Source organism: Callorhinus ursinus, unplaced genomic scaffold (assembly GCF_003265705.2).
Source record: "Callorhinus ursinus isolate GAN/ISIS: 27379988/994484 unplaced genomic scaffold, GSC_fseal_2.0 scaffold43, whole genome shotgun sequence".
Lineage (NCBI taxonomy): Eukaryota > Metazoa > Chordata > Mammalia > Carnivora > Otariidae > Callorhinus > Callorhinus ursinus.
The window spans coordinates 9531923-9556099 of record NW_027397105.1 but is presented as its reverse complement, the minus strand read 5'-3'; the positions used below and the strand labels follow the sequence as shown (position 1 = coordinate 9556099).

Sequence of the window (24177 nt, the reverse complement as noted above, 5' to 3'; positions counted from 1 at the left end):
TAACCCAATATATCCAGTATATTTAACTTTTAATCTATATCAAACTTACTTATAAGACACTTTACGTTTTTGTGCTGAGTTGTCAAAATCCGTGTGTATTGTACACTGAGAGCACATCTCAATTCATATTAGGCACATTTCAAGTTCTCTAGCCACATATGGCTATTGGCTACCATATTGGATAGCACAGATCTATCTTTTTTGAGCATATGTGATAAAACAGAAATAAAAAATGAAAAGAGAGCTAAAAATTCTCTTTCTGAATAGTAAAACCAAAATGAAATATAGTACTAAATACATTTGGGGTTAAAGAGGAAATAGTGAAAAAAATTAGGGAATACAATGAAAAAATTCATTCAAAATTTATGGGACACAACCAGAAGAGTACTCAAGGGGATACACACAATTTTAAACACATTTTAGAAAAATTGGAAACAAGTGGGCTAAGGAGCCTATTCAAAGAGCTAAAAAGAAGGACAGATTAAGCAAAAGAAATAAGAAATATAGAAATAATAAAGAATTAAAGTCAATGAAGTAGCATACCCCAAAACCAATGGAGAAGATAAAACCTAAAGCTGTGAACCAGTGAACCAATGAATAGATTAAGAAGTTATACAAACCTGCAGTGACAGTAATGAATCTAAAAAAGAAAGCAGACAGATGAAATAAGCAGAAAAAAATGGAGACACAACAGATTATTAAATAATACATTTGAAAACAGAAACATAAAGTAGATAAATTTATGAAAATATACAATGAAAAAAATCAGTACAAAATTAAATTGGAAAATTTAACAGATCAATTACCATAAAAGAAATTGAAATAAGAGACCACACTCCAAATTCTACCAAACTTTTAAGGAATAAATCTTTATCTTATATAAGATGTTCTAAAAACAGGAAAATAGGGGCGCCTGGGTGGCTCAGTTGGTTAAGCCTCTGCCTTCAGCTCAGGTCATGATCCCAGGGTCCTGGGATTGAGCCTTGTGTCAGCAATGAGTCTGTTTCTCCCTCTCCCTCTGCCCCTCCACCTGCTTGTGCTTGCTCTCTCTCAAATAAATAAAATCTTAAAAAAAAAAACAACAAAACAGGAAAATGAAAAGAGATAAAGCTGCCACATTTGTTTTAGTAACTCAGTTTAACCTTGGTTCTTAAAATTGATAAGGACACTATATGAAATAAGAAAATTATAAACTAATTCCACCTTTAGATATAGGTGCAAAAATCCTAAATAGAATATTAGGTAACTGAATTTAACTGATACCATGATCATATAGACTTTAACATCAGAAAATCTAGGGCGCCTGGGTGGCTCAGTTGGTTAGGCAACTGCCTTCGGCTCAGGTCATGATCCAGGAGTCCCGGGATTGAGTTCCACATTGGGCTCCCTGCTTAGCGGAGAGTCTGCTTCTCCCTCTGACCCTCCTCCCTCTCGTGCTCTCTCTCTCTCTCTCATTCTCTCTCTCAAATAAATAAATAAAATCTTTAAAAAAAATCAGAAAATCTAGCTATGAAATTTGCTACATTAATGGACTCTAAAGGATAAAAGTAAAATGATTAAATCAACAGAAACAAATATTTGGTAAAGTTCAATATCTACTAATGGTTAGGTTAAAAACTCAGATAAGCTTTCTTAACTTTTATAAATCTATATTCCAAAAGCCTAGAGCAAATGTGAGTTTAATAGAGGTGATTAGGAGTATTCCCTTGCAGATTGGGAATGAGATAAGAATGTTATCACTGTTGATGTTGAACATAGTAGCAGAGGCAATACAGTACTGTCCAGTATAGGAAGAGGGAAGGGGAAGAGTGGAGGGGCTGGTTAGGATGTTGTAAGAGACAAAATTTGAATGGCAATTACTTATATTCATAGAAGTTAAGATCACAGACCCTAGAGCCAGACTTCCAGGTTTTAAATTTAAAATCTTGGCTCTGCTGCATATTATATGACCTGAGGCACATTCCTTAATGTCTCTATATCTCAGTTCTCTTTTAGTAGAGTGAGGACAATAAATAATACCTACTTCGTTGGTGGTTATGAAAATGAAATGAGCTATATAGGTGAGGATTAAATGAGTTCATATTAGATGAACCCATATGTATTTTATTTAGTTATTTGCTGATGACTTTGGGGGCCACCTTGTTCTTCTGTTCCTGCTCTGGCTCCCCTGGAAAACATTCATGGGCTGCTCAAATATTGAAGGAGCCTCATTATTGCCAGTACCAAAGAAAACTATGTTACCTCTTGGTACTCTCAAGCTGCCAATCTTCCTAGGGGTAGAAGGTTCTAGGTTCATAAAGAGGATGGCTTTATCTTTGCCTCTGTAAACTAGATGGAGAGGGGTTCTCCTACTGATTTCCCATAAAGTCTCAACAAAACAGCTTTTCTGACTGCTGGCCTCCACCATCTAATCATTAAATCCCAGGGACCATTCTATCCCACTATATTTTATTCAGGTTCCCCTCTCCCCAAAGCCTTTTCCTTCCCTCTGCTGTTATAAAATAAAATTTCCTACACAAATCAATTAGCTAATATTTATTGAACATTTCCTATATGCCAGGAATCATTCTAAGAGCTCTATGTTATTGCATTCATTCTTAATAACAAACTGCTAAGTTGGATACTACTATTATCTCCATCTTACAGATGAGAAAACCAAGACACAGAAAGATTAATTAATGATAGAGCCCACATTGAAATGCAAGCTTTCAGATTCTACAACCCTTGCTCTTAATCACTCTCAGTAGCGCCTCTCATTCCCGAAAATAATCTCTGGGAGGCAGCTGAAGGGGATTCTACTTGAGTTGTAGCTCAACCAGACCAAGTAGTTTGATATATAATTATATCTCCATCAGCAAATGATACTCTCTTCTCAATTAGGCAGAATATAGTGAACATATCACAGGATTTGTTAATTAAATGATACCTAGCTCTTGACTTGAATGTCATTTTCTGCTGGTGTGACTTTGGGCTATTTACTGTAACTCCCTGAGCCTTCATTTCTTTGTCTTTAAAGGAGATGATGATTACTATCTTTAACGAAGGAATGAACATTCTGGGTCACCTGCCTGGCTTGGTTGGAAGAGCACAGGACTTTTGATCTCGGGGTCATGAGTTCGAGCCCCATGTTGGGTGTAGAGATTATGTAAATAAATGAAACTTAAAAAAATAAAAATAAAATAGGAACATTCTTAGAGTAAATAAGATAATGTATATAGAGCAACCAGCAGGTGTGCTGAGCACATGGAAGGCAACCACTCAGTATTAATTTCTTCTTTTCCTATTCAGTAAATAAGTAAACCACAAGCTATTATGCTTCACTGTATTTCTTCTGGGTAGATTCCTTTTGTAAAATAGAGCTCAAGATGGTAAAGATGGTCTTTCTTTTTTAAAAAAAATTATCTCTCCATTTTTGTGAGAGAGAGCACAAGAAGTGGGGAGGGGCAGAGGGAGAAGCAGACTCCCGGCCAAGCAGGGAGCCCAAGATGGGACTTGATCCCAGAATCCTGGGATCACGACCTGAGCTGAAGGCGGAGACCTAATGACCGAGCCACTCAGGGACCCAACGAAGATGGTTTTACTCAAGATTCTATATGCTGTTCACAATAAAACGATTTTCTGTGGGCGCCTGGGTGGCTCAGATGGTTAAGCGTCTGCCTTTGGCTCAGGTCAGTCCCGCATCGGGCTCCTTGCTCAGCAGGGAGTCTGCTTCCCCCTCTGCCTCTGCCTCTCCCCCTGCTTGTTCTCTCTCTGTCTCTCTCGCAAATGAATAAATAAAACCTTTATTTAAAAAACCGATTTTCTGCCATAAACTACCAGTGAAAATTAAAACAATTCCATGCTATACTAGTTGCAATACTGATTGTTTTTTTCTCCTGGGATGGGTATGCACATGTGATCTGTAGAACCAAAAAAATAATCTACAATGAAATACAATATTTCCCTTTGGCAAAATACTAAAAGTTGCTACCAAGGGCTCTATAATTTATGTAATCATTTTTTTTGTGTTGCTATATTAAAATATATTGTATTTACTTAGTGATATTAGTGCCATGACTATATTTCAAGTTCAGTGAAGTACAAATATAATTGTTTTAAAATGGTTGATAGAATGCCAATTCTCAAATCCTAAGAATAAATAGAAACACGCCTTAGCCTGTTTGGACTGCTATAACAGGATATGATGGGTTGCTTATGGACAATAGAAATTAATTTCTCACTGTTCTGGAGGCTGGAAGTCCATGGTCAGGGTGCCAGCATGGTCAAATTCTGGTGACAACCCTCTTCCAGGTTGCAGAATGCGGACTTCTTGCGGTGTCCTCACGTGGTGGAAGGGTAAATGTTGTAAGATATCAGTCACAAGGTCAACAAAAGTACCTAGGAGTTAATCTAATAAAAAATGCACAAGACAATACAAACATTTATGAAGTGTTTACTTCAGATACAACATTGGTCAAAACAGAGGAGCTTATATTTGGAGCAGAGAAAGAAAATAGTAAACAGATAAACATAAATATATGTCAAGTAGAGATAAGTATCATTAAGAAATTATGAAGGTGGGCGCCTGGGTGGCTCAGTCGTTAAGCGTCTGCCTTCGGCTCAGGTCATGATCCCAGAGTCCTGGGATCGAGCCCCACATCGGGCTCCCTGCTCTGCGGGAAGCCTGCTTCTCCCTCTGACCCTCTGCCTGCTTGTGCTTGCCTTCTCTCTCAAATAAATAAATAAAATCTTTAAAAAAAAAGAAAAGTGCATTGAAACAGGACATATTATTTATTTTTTTTAAAAAGATTTTATTTATTTATTTGACAGAGAGAGACAATCCTTAAAAAAAAGAAAAGAAAAGAAAAGTGCATTGAAACAGGGCATATTATTTATTTTTTTAAAAGATTTTATTTATTTATTTGACAGAGAGGGACACAGCAAGAGAGGGAACACAAACAGGGGGAGTGGGAGAGGGAGAAACAGGCTTCTCGCGGAGCAGGGAGCCTGATGTGGGGCTCGATCCCAGGATCCTGGGATCATGACCTGAACCGAAGGCAGATGCTTAATGACTGAGCCACCCAGGCGCCCCAAAACAGTATATATTATTATTACATGTAATAAACTCTAGTGTTTTTTTCTTCTTTTCTATTCTATTTCACTCTCTAAAAATGCTGTGTGGCACTAAACTAATTACAAGAAACCTTAATAGTATAGGGGCACCTGGGTGGCTCAGTCAGTTAAGTGGCTGCCTTCAGCTCAAGTCATGATCCCAGGGTCCTGGGAGCCAGTCCTGCATCGGGCTTTCTGCTCACCAGGGAGCCTGCTTCTCCCTCTCCCTCTGCCTGCTGTTCTGCCTACTTGGGCTCTCTCTCTGTGTCTGTCAAATAAATAAATAAAATCTTAAAAAAAAAGAACCCTTAATAGTATAAACTTCAGATTTTATTCTACAGTGGGAAGCCAACCAAAAATGCTGAGCATAGCTGACAGATGATCTAATCTGCTTTATTTTTAAACTTAATTTGCATTGTTAAAATTTACTTTATGGCAATTTGAAACACACAAAAGTTGAGGTTATACCATAATGAACGCTCATTTATCCATCACCCAATGTCAATAACTATCAGCAATTTGCCATTCCTGTTGTATCTATCACCTTACACATTTAAAAGAAACCATTAGACTACTGGGGGCTATGGGATTTGGGGGATGGGTAGCGTGGAGAAGAAGGAGTCCAGCTGGTAGAGCGTTCGGTGGGATTTCCCTACTGAAACTGTAGAGACCTCAGCGTTCCTTCTGAGATCCTGGCATAAGGATCTCATGGAGGGGTTTGCTTTCTTTTCAGCAGCCTTTCTGTGATGCCCAGTGCATTCCGGGTAGAAAAGTGCTTAGAAAGACAGGATCCAGGGCACAGGTATGAAGATTGGATAGGCTGGATTTATATAGAGGTTCTCCTCCTCAGGGGTGGGGTAGAGGTGGTAGTGAGCCTGGGGGTTTGTCCTAGAAGCTGGGAGCATGCACCCTCTCAACACCTTCTGCTTCTGGAAGTGATAAAGAAGACACCAACAACTCAACTGTCTTCGGTCTTGTCGCAGTAGAACCTAGTAGAAGTACATTCGGAGGAGCCCATCATGGAGAGTTGGCTGTAGAATGTACCCCCAAAAGGCTCAATTAACTGAACCTGGATAGGTATCTGGTTCTACGGGATCTGGAGGACTGTCCCTATGGGATCTGGAGGACTGTCATGCGTATGGAAATGGCTAGCAAACAGGAAATAATAGGAACAATGCGGCACTCTTTTGGACTGAGACATGTAAACATCAAGGTGCTAAGAACAGTGATACAGCAGATGTGTTCCTCGCCCGGAGAGGGCCCCACCTCTCCGCGTCTCAGAATATTACACTTTGGTGACAGGAACCCAAAAGGCCGTCGAAGGACCCGGGCTCTGGGCTGAGGGTGCATGAGCGTGGGAACCACTGAAAGTTTGCCCCAGAATGTGCGAGCAGAGGGCATCCGCCAGGATTTCTGGAAAGATGCAGAACCTCAAGCGTGGCACTGTCGTGTTGGGCTTTCTGAAGAAGTGCTGCAGCTCCGCTTATTCTATGAAGAGTGACCAGAGGGACTAGCTCATGGAAGGAGACCTTTGCTCTCCAGGCCCCAACCCCACCCTCCCCCAAACACTCTAGACAGTCCTTGATGGTTTAGTAAACGCCTCCAAAGGTTCCTGTGCACTTTGGCTGGGCTGCTAACGTTAACCTCTCCTTTTTGAGCCACGCGAGGGCTTGCCTCTGAGGGCAGAACAAGCGGGAGTCTGGGAGATCAGCGTCGCGTTTCAACTCAGCCCCGCGGGGGGCTTTTCCGAGCCCCGGCGGCGGGCAGGGTCGACTACATTTCCCAGGAGCCTCGGCGCGCACTTCCGCTTCCGGCTCCTTTGTCTGGACGCGCTCGGCTCGCGGCTAGTCTGTTCTTGTGGTCCTACCTACAGTGACCAGCTCGGTGTCTGAACCCGGGAGGAGCAGACGTTGGACAGGGGTGTGTGTCCAGCAGGGGATTGTCAGGCTTGGGGGTCTGGTCGCGCGTCCCACTGGGGATCTCCCTGGGCCCGCTGACCGTAATCCCTCCTGCTGGAGCTGGGGAGCTGTCAGGGTTTGGCCACCTTGACCCTGCCCCTCTGTTCTGGGTTTTGCGTGTACGTGATGGTGGTGTGTACGTGTGTTTAAGCCTGAGACACGTCTAGGTCCTTTGCTCGGACACGGGCTGAGGGCCCGCACAGCCTGAAGCGCTTGGCTGGAAGGTGAGGCAGGTAGGGCCCAAGGCTGTCCATGCTCCCAGGTCAGAGACCAACGCGCGTCTGCCCTTGTGCCCTTGCAACCCACAGCGTGGTGGATCCATTGTTTAGGACTCAGACGATGTTGACGCGGGAGGGCGTGGATGTAAGAGATCCATTTGTCTACATCGCGAGAAAGCGGTTATTGCTCAGTGATGTGACCGTAGGCAAGTTACTGAACTTTGCCTCTCCTGTTCCTTACCTGTCAAGTGAAGTTTATTGTCCCTACCTTACGTGGTGATTGTGAGGATTCAGTGGAAATTTGATATGAAACAGTTGACACAGTGCCAGGCACTAAGTAAGGGCTCCATCAGTGGTAGCCATTATGAATAGTAGGTATCCACCTCCCCATCTGTACATAAAAAGCAACTGAAACCCAGGGAGGAAAAATTACTTGTTTTGGGTCACTTAGCCATCTGGTACATAGAAATGAGAACCCAGGTGCCTTCACTCCTAGCGGGGCACTTGCCACCATGGCCTGCACTTGTGTATCCTTCAGGCATGTTGGTAACAACATCTTTACCAGTTGTCTGTGATTATCTATGTTCCTGGGTGTCTGTCTCTGCGGAGCCCTGGGGGAAAGGTTATACTGAGACTTCCCTGTGAATAGGGCTTCCTGAAGCCTGAGTGACTGCTGAACTTCTTCACTTTAGTCTTAGCTCAAAATATACTGCTTCAGACCCACCCCACCCCCATCACTGTTATGAGTGGGGTCTCAGAGAATGAAAGACGAAATACAATGAAAAAGAATAATTCAATCCAGAATCTCTTCCTAGAGTTTCTGGGAGAATGCTGGTAATCCCCAGGAAGAGACATGGAGGATTTGGGTGAAGTTGCTTTACCCAAATGGTGCAAAGACTGTGGTCATGGAGGATCAGAGCCACAAACTCCAGAACAGAGGTAAGAAACACAAGTAAGAGAAGCTTCTGCTGTTAGCTGGGCACCTACAGTGTGCACACAGTAATCTTGTTTTAGTTTTTCTTTACAGCAGCCTTGTAAAATGTGTGGGGGCAGCTCGGAGACCTTGGGCAAGTCATCAATTTCCTCATTTGTAACAAGTGATTTATGGAAAGCATCTGGTACATGGTGAGTGCTCCATAAGTAGTAGTAACTTTACTGATATAATTCCCTTTTTACTTGAAGCTCTAAAAAGTAAGACATCTTACTCTCCATTCTCTATTATACTGGATGCCTCTCCAAAGAATGAGAGGGGGCAAGTCAGACTCCTTGGATAGATAAAAGGAAATGGACATGGAGAAGCAGAGGATTTGATCTGGCACTCTAGCACATGGAAGAGGTCAAGTGCAGAGCTGGGGCCTGCATCTGCAGGGTCCACTGCCCAATTCTGGAAGGATTGAGAACTGCTCCTGACTTCCTTTCAATCTCTCTCTCTTTTTTTAAAAAAGATTTTATTTATCTGACACAGAGAGAGAGAGACACAGCAAGAGAGGGAACACAAGCAGGGGGAGTGGGAGAGGGAGAAGCAGGCTCCCCACGGAGCAGGGAGCCTGATGCGGGGCTCGATCCCAGGATCCTGGGATCATGACCTGAGCCGAAGGCAGACGCTTAACGACAGCCACCCAGGTGCCCACCTTTCAACCTCCTTTAAGAAGTATTCTTTCTTAAGGAGATACAAAAGGATGGCCCAGATGAGAAGGGGCTTCCACGGTGTAGCTTCAGTCTGCTTGGTTTTCCGGGACGTCCTGCCCTTAGCCCCTCTGATTTCTCAGGGTCCTGAAACTTAAAAGTTCCCATCTCTACCCATCCTTCACTGATTGTCAGAGTTCAGTACAAGGAGCGGACAGGCATCCGGTGGGGAAGTAGGGGCTTGGGGTTTGACCAGATACATTGATGATGCCTTTTGTTTTCATAAAACAAGGGATAGAAAGAAAATCCTATAGAATTTTTTTAATAAAAAGATTTATTTATTAGAGAGTGCGTGAGTGTGCAGGGAGGGTCAGGGAGAGAGGGAAAGGGAGAGAGAGAATCTCCAGCAGACTCCCTGCTGAGCAGGGAGCCCGATGTGGGTCCTAGACCCACGACTCTGAGATCATGAGCTGAGCCTAAATCAAGAGTCCGACGACGCTTAACTGAATGAGCCACTCAGGCACCCCTGACAAGGGGCTTTAAGTATTGCTTTTTGGTAATGGGGGAGAGTGAGAGTTAAAGAAATAATAAACTAGAATAGTAGGAAGGCAATTATATATAGAATAAGATAAATGGCATATAGCCCTGCCACCCAAAGATAAGCTTAAAGGAGTGCACAAAGTTAATATTATCGGTTTTCTCCCAGTAGGCAAAAAATCAAAGTGGGAAGGGAAATTGTGAGCAGAACGTTGCTTGATGGGCATGGAGTCAAAGGAGTTAGGGGGATCATGAATTCATTCTCAACACTTTGGGCCTCCTGCCCCCAGAAATACTATGTTGGGTGCTTGGGATGCAGGGGAGGACGAGATGACAGACTAGGGGTTAGTGGATCACGTGTGTGGTGGAATGAACCTAGGATGGCTGCAAACTTAGCAGGGGCCTAGAATACTCATGATCTGGTGGCTGGTGCTTCCCGGTTGGGCACTGTTGCCCTTTGCCTCTGTGGCTCCTTTTTCTTGTTCTTTGAAGTTGGAAAGTTTCTCCATTTGTGAATAAAGGAGTCTGGAAGCTTCCTGCCAACCCTAACACTATATGGGTTTTTGTTGCTGTTTTCACAGGGATCCTCATTCTCAGAGCACAGGCTCAGGCTTATCCTGAATACAGTTAATGATCATACAGAGAGTCATCCCTGAGGTTATCTTGGAAGCCTCATTACATAGGTGTCTGTGGGATCCTTCCAACCATATGGTAGCCAAGGTCAGACGCACTTTTTGTCATAAGTGGCTATTTCTAATATAACAGGTTTGAGACCATATTAATAAACTGGATTCCTTTATTATTCTTCCCTTCCAGTTCTGCCATCTAGGGAGTCTGCCCTTTTCCAAAAGGGGTATCTTTAGGAGGAGAATATGGCTGCTCTTCTTCAGGTAGCAAAATCCCAGGTGAGTTGGGGATTTTCCTCTCATCCCTAAAATCTCATCTTAATTCCTGAAGTGAATAAATTTCTCTCTCATCGCATGAAGCTCGTCAGCCCTATTAGCAAAAGTGGTTTTCAAAGATAGGATCAAGAGGGTGGGGTGGACTACCAACAACATGGCAGCTGGGGGTTCTTTATTGTGTGGAAGTAGCAGTGAAGATGGGGCTTGGCAGTCTCTCCCATCAGTTGGCAATAGAGGACAGAGGACCGAGAGCATTGTTGGGAGAGAGTCAGGCTTCCCTTCGTCCACTTGAGGCATTTGATGTAGATCAGCAAAGGCACATGAGATCTTTTGTATCCATCTGCTTAGAATGTTCTCCATGGGGAGAAAAGACCCGTACACAAATCTGTGTGACACAAATCAGCAAATTTACTGACGGCCTGCTTAATAAAGTGTTTTAGGGAAAATGTTGTATGGTTTCAGGGGAGAGTGAGCGTGTCTGGCTGAGAGAGATTTGGGAAAGTTTTATTCATTCAGCCAGCATCTTTAAGCCCTTTTAAGGAGATTTGGGCTAATAGTAGCAGTGAGATTTGAAGTGGGCCCTGAAGGATGAGTAGATTTTTTTTTTTAAAGATTGTATTTATTTTCTTATTTTAGAGAGAGAGCAAGGTGATGGGCAGAGGGAGAGGGAGAGACAATCTTGAGCAGACTCTGTGCTTGAGCGCAGAGCCCAACAGGGGGCTCAATCTCATGACCCTAAGATCAAGAGTCAGACACTTAACCGACTGAGCCACCCAGGTGCCCCGGATGAGTAGATTTTTGAGAAGATATATTTGGGAAGTCAGTGATATAAATGGCTTAGAATTGAGGAAAGGTACTGCTTCTTCTGAGACAGGAAAAAAGTACAAAGTACATTGAAATCTTGGATATGTTGTCCTATAAAAATTTAGGAAGCTTCTGATCTGTTTGCCATGTACTAATAATCACACCCAAAGTTCTTTCCTGGATATAAGTCTCAAGCTTGGTATATTTCGCAGTTTCTTACTTACCATGTCTCTTTCTTTTTTTTTTTAAACCATGTCTTTCTTAATGAAGATAACGTTAAGTTTGCCAAACAATAGGCGTGGATGGGAACGCCATATCCTTAACTTGATCTTTTTTTATAGGACTAAGTCACTTTGTTTAGCTAAGAAGTTTCAGCGGGCCTTTGTTGTTCAAAGCCTTTTTTAGACTTCCTGTTGTATGAGATCTAGAAACAGTTTGCTTTTCCAACCATGTGAAGCCCCAAGTTTCTGTACTCTCTATTCCATTTTATTTTAGCTTGAAAATTGGTACATTCCTTCCTGAGCTCAACTCTTTCTTTGCCAAATATATCCAGAAGCATCCTCCACAAGCTAGCATTTTGGCTTTTTCCAACTTATTCCCCCAGAGCTACAGGCCCAGTGAACTTTTGGTCTGCCTTCCCAGTTACTAATTACTTTGCCAGTTTAGATCAAGAGTCTACATCATTCCAGCCTTAACGACCCATTTCTTTGAAGCTTGATGCCTGAATGTCAAGCCAATGCCCCTGTATATTTTAGGTGTTTGTTATGATATCTTCTACTTCAAGGTGTTAGTTTCTGAATTAATTAGGCTTGGCTAACTTGTAACTGGTGTAACTGATAGACCCAAAATATATAATGGCCACAGTATAATAGAAGTTTATTTCTTGTTCTTGTAACCATATGACTAGGTCAGCAGGTTGATAGGGTGGCCATTCAGGGCCTTGAGCTATCTGAAGCTCTGATATCTCTACCACATGGCTCCCAAATTCACTTTTGGGGTCATCTCCATGTCCCAGCCACAAGGGGAAAACAGTTTGGGGAATGCATGGGAGTCAGGCCTGGAAATAGTGCACGTCACTTCTGCTTGCATTCTCTTGGCTTGAACGCAGTCACATGGCCACATCTAACTGCAAAGGAGTTTGGGAAATGTTTGTCTACTTAGAAAGATGAGGAGGTGAAGTGTACTTTAGTGAGCAGTTAGCAGCTTCTGCCACTCTCCTCAAGCATTTAGGTTATTTAGAACTCTTTTGCTATTGTAAATTATAAATAGATAAAAATCTGTTGATAACTCATTACTTATATCTCCATTTTATTACAATTGAGTTCTAGATATAAAATCAGTATGTCAAGAGGGTATACACATTTTAAGACTCTTTAACCTATGAGTCAATATGCCTTTGACACTATGAACATAGTTGGATGCATTTCCTCTCCATTCCATGAATCTCCCCTAATTGTGCCTCATTCAATCATTATTTCTGTACCCCATGCAGGTGCTTCAGGGCTTATCCTTCAAGGATGTGGCTGTGAACTTCACTGAGGAAGAATGGAGAGAACTGGACCCTGCTCAGAGAGACTTGTACAAGGATGTAATGCTTGAGAACTATAGGAACCTGGTCTCCTTGGGTAAGGTTGGGTCCTCACCTCAGGTAGGCATTTTGGGATGCCATTGCTTTCTAAAGATCCCCATGCTACTATTAGGGGACGATCAGAAAGGAGGCTTTGGTGGGTGTTTGGGTGGCTCAGTCGGTTAAGCATCCAATTCTTGATTTTGGTTCAGGTCATGATCTCAGGGTCATGGGATCCAGCCCTGCGTGGGGCCCTGTGCTCAGTGGGGACTCTGCTTGTCCCTCTTCCTCTGCTCCTCCTCTTGCCCTCTGAAAGAAAGAAAGAGACAAAGAAACAAAGAAGGCTTTGGTTAACATTTTCCTCCAGGATCCAGAGCAGATCCTTAAACTGTTTCTTACCCTACTTTGGTAGAAAATGTATAATTACTTTTGACAATTAGTTACTTGTTTTCTGCTCTTGAAAACACAAGAGTGGGACTGAAAATGGGGTGGCCCTTTGTCTTGGAAACTGACAATCACATTCTATTTCTTTCCCTTGAGTAGGATTTCCATTTTCTAAACCTGATATCATCTCCCAATTGGAACAAGCAGGAAACCCATGGATGCAGGAGAGAGAAGTACTAAGAAGCAGCTGCACATGTAAGTAAGAACAAGGCAGACAACATCTTTTGAAATATGAGTTAGGGGTTCTTCCCCAAATCCTCCAGGCCTGTAGAAAATGTTGAGGCCCCCTCTAAGTCTCATCTTCATTTTGACATATCAGAGTCTCATTAGCCTAACTCTACTTCTTCCCAGAATTAAGGAAGGTACTTCCTCCTTAAAGTTATAACCCTGACACTTGATCCAGAGATCACTGTTGTGCCTCACTCTGGCATTTTATGAGGTCATTCCCTTTTCCTCTCTAGTAGCTGGAGTCTCTCCTTCACTTACTTTGTCTTCGTTGTACCTAGTTTTTTCCTACCTAAAAAGTAAGAACAGAATGAAAGAATTTGAATGTAAGTTCAAGGAGTGTGATCTTACATCCAATTTTAAGGTTGTAAAATTGATAGAATTTGCTGACTATATGTGGGAGGTGAGGGAGAAACAGACAAAGATGATTTCCAGGTTTCTGGCTTGGCTGTGTAGGTAGATGGAAGTTCTCTTCCCTGAGATAGAAAACACAGGAGAAATGGCAAGTTTAGGGGGATAGGGTGGAAGAGGAGTTCTCTTTATTCTGTTTGAAGAGTCTATAGCAGATCTAAACCAGTGGTTCTCAAACAGGGGTGATTTTGCCCCCAGGGGACATGTCTGAAGACTGGGAGGATGCTATGGGCATCTAGTGGGTCAAGGCCAAAGATGCTGCTAAGTATCCTACCATGCACAGGACAACCCCTCCCACAAAGACTTGTCTTGACAAAGTGTCAGTACTGCTGCAGTTGAGAAACTGTGGTCTAAGTAGGGGTGTCTGGAAGGTAGATGAATATAAGGAGGAGATGTCAAATGGATCTTGGTGAAGGAGAGAGATCATAACTGGTGGTATAGCTTTGAGAGTCATCTGAGAATAGATGGTAATTGAAGTCATGGGAGTGGATGAAATATGAAAATTGAGCAATAGAGCATGAAAAGAGTTGCAAGAGAACTTAGAAGCCCAATGAACATACACATTTAAGTATCTGCTAGCTGTCTATATCTGTATATATCTATATCACTTGTGTACTTAAAAAAAAACACACATGGAGAAAATGTTGTCAAAATAATAAAATAGTAATAATTTTTGATAACGGGTGATGGCAATAGAGGTATATTATACAAATTTTATCAACATAAATGAAGGAAAGGGAATCCAGAAAGGATACTAAGAAAGGGTGGCCAGAGCAGAAGGAAACCAGGTCAGGTTATTGTTGTAGAATCCAACAGAAAAGAGGATTTCAAGGAGGGGAGGTGCTCATAGTAACATATTCTAGAGAGGTCAAGACCTGAAGAGTGTGCATTGGACTTAACAGGTTATTCCTTCTTTTTGGCTAACCTGATAATGGATTAGTTCCCCTGCTACGTTTCTCTCCCCTGCTTAACTTAGGTTGCCTTCTTTTAACTTTCATTTTCTACATTATATAAGGTTGTCAAAGTCACATACTGAGGTTACTTTGAAAATAGTCCAGCTTGCAAAATACATGTGCTGTTTGTCTTACCCTTCATAAGGCTGAAAGACTACTTACAAGATCCTCAATTATAAAGTCCCAGCTTTACAACAATTAAGATGTATGTCATGTGTAGTTTACCTATAAGAAAGCTGAACTAGGGGCACCTAAGTGGCTCAGTCGTTAAGCGTCCGCCTTCAGCTCAGGTCTTGATCCCAGGGTCCTGGGATTGAGCTGCACATTGGGCTCCCTGCTTTGCGGGAAGCCTGCTGCTCCCTCTCCCACTCCCCCTGCTTGTGTTCCCTCTCTCACTGTGTCTCTCTCTGTCAAATAAATAAATAAAATCTTAAAAAAAAAAAAAGCTGAACTAGTACTAGTAGTAAGCCTAATCCCCTGATCCTCCTAAAATTTATGCATTCTCTTGAACTTTGACCCTCTTTATCTTTTTTGGGGGTGTGTATGTGTGTATTTTGGGAGGCCCAGAGAGAGGGGAAAAAAGTGAAAGATGAAGGAAAGCTCTGGCAAATGGTAATATTCAGGGTAGCAAAGGAAAATCTGGTTAATGATCTTATTGAATCCAACAGCAACCTCAGGCATAATCGGGCATAATGGGGAACTCTGCCAGTGGGAATGGAAGATGTAGGCATTAAAGGATGACCCTAGCTGGAGTGAACTCCAGACAGGGGACACAGGGGACTGCTGGTGGTGGTGGTATCAAAAGCCAGGGAAGATTCTAGTGGTTCCACGGCTAGGGGTAGCTATCATTCCTATGTACAGTACCAATCATTTCCCAACTGAAAATCTCCCTAACACATTATTTTACAGCATTCATCATTCTTGAAATTATTTGATTAATACTTACCTTCCCCAAAAGACTGTAAATCTCAAAAAAGCTGGTACTATATCTGCTTCGTTTGTCATTGAATCCTAGCATGTAACACAGTACCTAGCTCATAATAGGTGTTCAATAAATTATCTGTTGACTACTTGACTTATATTTGTGACTAATGGCATTTATATACTTTTATTATCTCAATCCTGCTTTAGTCATTTCCTTCTTCTAGTACAGGGAACTTTTTTACTTTTCCCCCTCCAGATTTGGAGACCAGAAAGTCAAACCCAAAGGAGGTATTTTCTGAAAAAGAATCATGCCAGGGGATAAGTATGGAGAGAAGCACAGGGGCTGATGCAAGGGCTTCCAGTTTGAAGGAAGCCTGGGGATATGCAGAGATCAAAGAGAATGGTCAAGACAGACTCTGGAAAGAAGCAACAGTTATCTGCAAGAAAAGAACTTCTAGAACTGATAGTAACCCCAAACATATTGAATCTGGCAGACATGTTAGTCTGAAGTCAGACTTTGTTATACAATCAAGAAACCCTGAAGAAGAGAGACCATATACGTCTCATGCTCAGGGAAGGAGCTTTAAACAGAATTCAAAATTAATAAGACATCAGAAAGATAGCCCAAATGAGAAAACTCTTCAATGTAATGTCCGTAGTAAAATATTCAGTGATCGCTCAGTTTATGTTCAACATTGTATAGCTCATAGTGAAGAAAACAATTTGAAATATAATCAGTATGGGAAGACCTTTGGTCATGGTATACACCACACTGAACATCAGAAAACTAATATTGGAGAGAAGTCTTGTGAAGATAGGAAAGGCTATACCTGGAACTCACACCTTACCAAACATCATCAGAGTGTTCATGGTGGGAAGGAATATAATGTGCATGAAAGAGCCTTAATTCAGAATGCACCATTTATTCAACATCAGAGAACCCAACATGGAGAGAAACCTTATGAATGTAGTGAATGTAGAAAAACTTTTGGTAATTATTCAGCCCTTACAGTACATCAGAGAATTCATACTGGAGAGAAACCATATGAATGCAAGGAATGTGGAAAAGCCTTTAATCATAACGTCTCTCTTATCCAACACCAGAGAATCCATACTGGAGAGAAGCCCCATGAATGTAATGAATGTGGGAAGGCTTTCATTCAGATAACGCACTTTATTCAACATCAGCGAATTCATACTGGTGAGAAACCTTATGAATGTAATGAATGTGGTAAAGCCTTCAGTCACAATTCATCCCGTATTGAACATCAGTTTATTCATACTGGAGAGAAGCCCTATGAATGCAGGGAATGTGGGAAAGCTTTTAGTCACAACTCTTCCCTCATTGTCCATCAGTTTATTCACACTGGAGAGAAACCTTATGAATGCAGTGAGTGCGGCAAGGTGTTTAGTCAAAGCTCACACCTCTATCAACATCAGAGAACTCACACTGGAGAGAAACCTTACACCTGTAATGACTGTGGGAAAGCCTTCAGTGATCGATCAGCACTTATTCGACATCAGAGAACTCATACTGGAGAAAAACCCTACAAGTGTAGAGAATGTGGTAAAGCTTTCAGCCAGAGCTCAACCCTCACAAAACACACAAAAACCCACACTGGAGAGAAACCTTACACCTGTAAAGATTGTGGGAAAGCCTTCAGCCAGAGTTCTTCACTGACGCAACATCAGAAGATTCATACTGGAGAGAAACCATTTGATTGTCACGAGTGTGGGAAAGCCTTCAGTAGAAGTGCCCATCTTACTCAACATCAGAGGATTCACACTGGAGAGAAACCCTGTGAGTGTAATGAATGTGGCAGAGCCTTCAGGTGTAGTTCAGCCCTCATTAGGCATCAGAGACTTCACAGTGGAGAATCACTCTGAATGTGTGGTCATTCAGACTCCTCACTTTGTTAAATACCAAAGAATCCTACTTTCATGGGTTATTATAATTGTGATCCCTCCCTTTTTTAAAAAAATGCTCTCCTCCCATTTTCTTCTGCAAAGAATTAGCTGCCAGAATACCACAAATCCATGTGAAGAAATACTGATCTGAAAGCTGGAATAGCCCAAGAAACCAACCATCAATCTTTCTGTGTGTGTGTGTATTTTCATCTGTACCTGAAAATGACTGATGTCACCATGAAGTGATTTTTTTTTTTTTCCTGGCCCCAGGAGTAGGCTCTTCTGAGACACAAAGGAATTCCAGTTGCTCAAACTTGAGCTCATTGCCCCTCCTTGTACTGATTGGAATACTGCCATGTCCAAGTGAAATAGACTCATGGTTGATCGTATATTCAAATACCACCTTTCTATAAATCTTTGCCTTAATATACAATCATTCCTACCCCTAACAGTACTGTCCTCACTAAAAGGGCTACTTTGAATGCTCCCTTCTCACTGACTTTCCCGTCCTTCTCTTCTATTTAAAGTGCTTACACACTTTAGTGTTAGTTACAGCTTGAAGTTCAACAGGGCTTGAGTTTCAGAGCTGAAAAGCACAACTGAAGACAGAGGAAAAAGGGATTTTTGTTCTGAAAATTGTAAGACAAAATACTCTGAAGAAATGGTAACATCTGGAAATAATTATTGAAATACATGAAATTTTTAGTACCTTTTAGAAATTGGAGGCAAGAAAAAAAAGAGTCCTCCATAAAAGTGTCTGTTATTAGAATCAGAGCTCTCCAAATAATGTTAGTTAACATCTTAGGTATAGCAGGGTCTTTTCAAAAACTTTTCTTTCGTGGAGCCAGTTAGTTTGGGTTGTGGAGAAACAGTTGCCCTTCCTTCAGAGGCCTGATTTAGAATGAATTTATATGGTTAAAACTAATTTATGTGGTTAAAACTGCTTGTGATGGACTTGTGTTGAGTGAAGGGAAAATTAATATACATGTTACATCTCAAATTCCTCTAAGAAGCTTGGATAGTTTTCACTATTGTGATGAGCTCATTGTATGGTGACCCCAAACTTGATTTGAAGATTGTAGGAAGAGATCTTTGTTGATTAAAGCAGGGCTTTCTGCCTTTTCTGAGGGGGCATTAATCGTTTTTTTCTTTTTGGTTCTTTTAATCAAGAGGTAGTTGTCACATTATTACTCTTTTCAATTTGCAAGTTAGTCTCCTTTAGGACCCAACTTAAATTGTCACCTTCTCCTTGACCACCACAGTTGAAAATAACTTCCTCCTCAGAAAACCTTTGCCATTCGTTATATCCCTTACATATGCCTATAAAACATTTTTAGTTTGATCTTAATATCTGGTTTTATCTCCAGCTTTAACATAGTTCTCCCCATGAGGAAAGTAACTATCTTGTTAGGTCTTTTATTGTTGATTTTAAACAAAATAATAGTTACACACGGTTTTAAAAATTCATATAAGATGAGTTGTTCAATGAAAAGTCATCCCTGTAGTACCTTTGATACGTATCATACATTAGATGATTTCTTGATATGTTTTGCCAACATCATGCATACAAAATATAGTGGCTTGAGATAAACATTTTGGGGAAAATCTTACCATACTTACATTTTACTTAACAGGAATTCAACCATATGCACCAAGACACCCCCCCTCCAAAAAAGCCCAACAGATAAATTAGTGAAATTAGACATACTGTAAAATTATATTTTACATATATAACATTCTCTTGTTTACTTATACATTTATACATATGAACACATAATAGCACGTGTTATCAGAGTTATACACAAAGCTATGTAACTGCATTTTATGAGCAAATGCAGAGATTTATAAAGACAATATTGATAATACTCTATTTCCACCTTATGGGCTCACTACTGAAGGTAATTTTGTTTCTCCAAAGAATTGACAGGCACAGACAATACATTCGTGTACTCCTTTATTCCTCTCCGTGAATGTTTTTGCTCAGTTGGCCAGAGTTGATTATATCAGAAGATATGCCAATTCATCCTAGTAGGAAGGTTGCTATGATATAGCATCATGGAGAATTGAGAAATACTTCTGTTTCATTTAGGTAAAAAAATCCATTTCCCCAAATAAACCTGGCCTTAGGTATCTGGATAATTGCCACAGTTTGTAAGGCAGACCTAGCTTAAATTTCTTCTTTAGTAAATGTAAGAAAGGAAAGCTACCTGGTTTTTGCCCTTATCCTAGAAATGCAACTCAAGAAGCAGGCATTGATACTCCACTCCTTTCCTTTTTTAAGCATAAAGTAAGGCAGAATTCAGTGTATAAACTGCCATTTGTTTTTTCTTTGTGTTTTAGCTCTTCCCAGACCCCTTTCAGAGGATTTCCATGACAATAATAGCTAATACTTGATGTAAAGATTTATTACATGCTAGACACTGTTCAGGCACCTTTGTATGTATTAACTCATTCATTTCTTCCAACAATGCCCTTAAATTTAGGCACACCTTATCCCTATTTTGTAGAGGAGGCAACCATGACTCAGAAAGGCAGTCACTGGCTGACCTGGAAACACTGTGGAGCTGAGACTTAAACTCAGGTAGTCCAGCTCAAGAGTCCTTGTTCTTAACCTTTTTACTCTACTGCCTCTTTGCACATGTGCGTTTGTATGTGTGGCCCTGAGATAAGTATTGAGGAAGGCTGCTGAGCATGCCAATCACCAGGGCATAATGGAACCACTTGCTAGGGATGGTGGAAGCATCAGTGAGTGATGGGACTATAGATGTCAGAACTTGCTTTTCTCCATGTTATACAATCTGGGAGCCTTGGGGAAGACCATATACCAAGAGTAGATGGCTTCTGTATTGACTTAGAGGCAGAGCTCAGAGTTAGGGCACTCTTCACATTAAGACACCATCCAAAGGGAGCCTCGTTGGATGGGACAGTATTGTCTGGGATTTGTTCCTGTGTAGGCTCCAGAGGAAAGAGTTCTGGGTTAAGAGGTGCCTTCTCTAATATAATCCAGGTTATGGTGCCTACTTAGGCAACTGCTATAAGTGTAATAAGGTATTAAATAGCATACAGGAGAGTCAGAGTGGTTTTCCTTGGATATGAAGCCCAACTTTCCTTACCAGTCCCTTTGAGAGAGGCCAGTGTTTTTGACAGCTCTGTGTGGTCCTTAAGATTCATGACTGTGACAAGGCCAAGGGCTTCTTAAGAGCAGAGAACCGGGGCTGATAGTCCTTCCTGAAGAAGGCTTTCTGAATCATGCCCTCTCCCCCTCCTTTGTACTTGATGATTGACATTGTAATAAGCCCACATGAGAAGAGATTCAGAGCTTTCTCAGTGGAGTAAATTCAAGAGGCCAGAGTATTAGGAAAAGAGAGAAAATTTGTGAGATTTGTTTCCTTTTTCTTGTCATTTTAAGGGTATGGCATGTGATTCCCGTGGCGCTTCAAAATTATTCTTAATCTAGTGTTGTGTGGATTTATGTCATTGTTCTGTTGACCATGGCTTGAAAACCACAGATGAGTTAGGGGAGCTCCTTTCCTGCAAAACTGATCCGAATAGAGGACAGCTGGAGGCTGTGTCCTATTTTTTTTTTTTTTAAGATTTTATTTATCAGAGAGAGACAGAGGCAGGCAAGAGGGAGAAGCAGGCTCCTTGCTCAGCAAGGAGCCCCATATGGGACTCGATCCCAGGGTCCTGCCTGGGATCGTGAGCTGAGCCGAAGGCAGACGCCCAACCGACCGAGCCACCCAGGCGTCCCGCAGGCGGTGTCCTTTAATGCTTTGGTTCGCTGGCTCCTCGTGAGCACACTTGCCTTGCCCCTCGCGAAAAGCTCTTTGCTTTCAGTGTTGGCTACAAGGTTGCCCAACTTCTCTGCTCTTTGGGGAGGATATTTCTTTTTTGTATCCTTAGCTCGTTTTCCTCGTGGACTCCAAAACGGCTGCCGGTGGTTATTTTTCACTTTTATTTTAACTTTAAAAAAAATTTTTTTTAAACTTTTATTTTTTAAAGGCTATTTATTTTTTAAATCTCTTACCCAAGGTGGGGCTCAAACTCACCAGACATCAAGAGCCCCACGCTCTTGCGACGGAGCCAGGGCGGCGCCCTTATTTTTCACTTTTTAAAAGGTAGCCTCTGGCTTTTCTTCTTCATTGGCCTCTTGTGCCTGGTTCTGGGACCCAACCTTTCTCGCTGTAATCTCTTGTTCATCAGTCAGGTGGGGACGTGAAAACCTTTTCCCCTTACGACAGCCCTACCTGCTTAGATGATAAAGACCCAGAAATTAGTCACCTTCCTCCTGCCTTTGGTCTCTCGGCGCAGCTGCTCTTCGAGGTTGGCTCGACCGTTTGGCGGGGGGGAACGCTCAGGAGTTGTCATGGAGACCAGACGAGGACGTGGCGGGTAGGGGCGGGGCGAGGAAACGCCGCAGCTGCTGATTGGCTAGGAAGCCGCGCCGTTGCGCAGAGACTGAAAGATTCCTGTGTGCGCAGGCGCATTGCTTTCCTGGCCGAGGGGTGTGGCGCCGTTTGCCCTGGGGTGTGTATTTGGGTCCTTGCGGGCTCCTGGTCCGCTAATCCCGTGGCGGAGCTGTCTGTCATCGTCGACCGTCGGGCGGAACTGATTCCCGCGTGGCCCCGCGTCCCGGCTCTGCCGCCACGTCCGGAACTCCCCAGTGAGGCAGGCCCGGGGCGCTGCGGCTTTGCTTCGGGTCCAGCCACCTGCTCGCCGCGGTCGCTCCCGGAGAGGCTGCGCAGCCCGGCGGATGCCGGCCTGGTGGCTCGGACCGCAGCGCGGCGACTCGGGCGCCAAGGACCGGGCGTGGGCCGTCCGCTGCGGTGGGGCGGCCGAGCTCTGCTGCGTCCACTGTGGGAGCTCAGAGAGCCCCTGATCGTCGGTCCAGGGAGGAGGGAGGACGAGGGAGCACGGGAGAGGTGGACTCCATAGCCTAGGGCACGTTAGAGAGGGCGCGGGACTCAGTCTAGAGCCTTTGGAGCCTGCACTGGAAGAAATTGCAGGCGATATTGTCCCTGGCCAAGGCAGGCTCCCATTTGGATGGTGTCTTAAATCGATGTGTGGGAGTTTCTAACAAGGTGGGCTGGGTGCAATCCCTGTCTCCACCTGACTCCTTTTCCTGTCTCAGGACTCTTGTGTTGGTATGAAGGAGCACTATGCCGGCACAATTCCCCCCATGTGGATGCAGTTCTCCAACTTTAAGTGCTAAGATTTTATTTCATCCCTCTTCACCAAGGCATTTAACTTCTCAAAGAGTAAAGATGGGAACCTTTTTTGTCCCCTCCCTCACTTTTGGGGAGAAATATTCAGGCTGATTCTTTTAACGGCAGTAAGATAGTAGGGCAGGAAAATATTTCCAGATATTTCTGGTGCGCAAAATAATTGTCAAATATTTTAGCTTTTAATATGAATTAATGTCCCTAACTTTTCAAACCTTCCTTCACAATCATTCTTCCATGAAAGACCTAAAATAACTTACAAAACCATTATGAATTTTCTAGTAGAAACACTTAAGTAGACGTAAGGAATTAGTTTCAAAAGGAAAAATGCTCACCCTGAACTCCAAGACTAGTCTATTAAATGCCTAACTTTACAAAACAATTTGAATTTGAGGAAGAAACTTTACAGAACAGTTTGCATTTTTGTAACAGTTAATTATTGTTTTAAAAAATGGCCCGTGGGTGGCTCAGTCCGTTAAGCAACAGACTTGGTTTTGGCTCAGGTCATGATCTCATGGGTTTCTGCTCAGGTCGTGATATGGGTCTTGGGATCCAGTCCCACACAGGGCTGTGTGCTCATCGGGGGAGTGTGCTTGAGGATTCTTTCCCTCTGCCCCTCCCCACCTGTGCACGTGCTCTCTTTCTCTAAAATAAATAAATCTTAAAAAAAATGACCCTCATTTTTTTTCCTTCTTATTTTTTTTTCCTGTGTGTGTGTGGTGAGAAGGATGTCAATATGAGGACCCACAAATAACTTAGTGGTTTGGGTTTAAACACACACAGTATTAGCATGGACTTCCCCCAAAGCTGACTCAGACAAGAGTTTGGAGGCAAGTAGTTAATTTGGAGGCGATCCTAAGAAGCATGGCGCCAGAATGGGGAAGTGAAACAGGGAGGAAAGATAGTCAATAAAGGGCAGTTAGTGAGCAGGTGACCGTTGAGGCTCACTGCTCTGTGGACCCCTTGAGAGACTGAGAGACTGTGTAGACTACGTCTCAGACTTGCTCAAGAAGGGTCCAAGAACCTGGGTATTTATTCACCAACTTCCATTCCTCATTGGTTGAGGTTTGCTTTTGGAGTATTAACTGGCACTTCTGTACATCTTTGCAATATAACTATCTTTTTATTTTTAAAGATTTTATTTATTTATTTGAGAGAGAGTGAGAGAGAGCACGAGAGGGGAGAGGGTCAGAGGGAGGAGCAGACTCCCCGCTGAGCGGGGACCCCGATGTGGGACTCGATCCTGGGACTCCAGGATCATGACCTGAGCTGAAGGCAGTCGCTTAACCAACTGAGCTACCCAGGCACCCTATCTTTTTTTTTTTTTTAGATATTTATTTATCTAGAGAGCATGTTAAAGCGGGGAGGGGCAGAGGGAGAGAGAGAA

At 42.6% G+C, this 24177-nt stretch overlaps 1 protein-coding gene across 3 annotated transcripts; it reads left to right on the top strand.

The window, feature by feature from the left end:
* Nucleotides 1–6919: 6919 nt before the first annotated feature.
* On the top strand, nt 6920–18702 carry LOC112817051 (uncharacterized). Of its 3 annotated transcripts, none has more exons than XM_073881763.1 (7): nt 6920–7011; nt 8083–8206; nt 8298–8392; nt 10247–10335; nt 12629–12761; nt 13247–13342; nt 15917–18702. In XM_073881763.1, the coding sequence occupies exons 4-7, from the start codon at nt 10303–10305 to the stop codon at nt 17545–17547; spliced, it is 1893 nt and encodes a 630-aa protein (XP_073737864.1). In that variant the 5' UTR covers nt 6920–7011; nt 8083–8206; nt 8298–8392; nt 10247–10302; the 3' UTR covers nt 17548–18702. The 3 variants fall into 3 exon arrangements, with proteins under 3 accessions (XP_073737864.1, XP_073737862.1, XP_073737863.1); XM_073881761.1 differs by having other exon boundaries at nt 8295–8392; XM_073881762.1 differs by having other exon boundaries at nt 8282–8392.
* Nucleotides 18703–24177: the final 5475 nt, after the last annotated feature.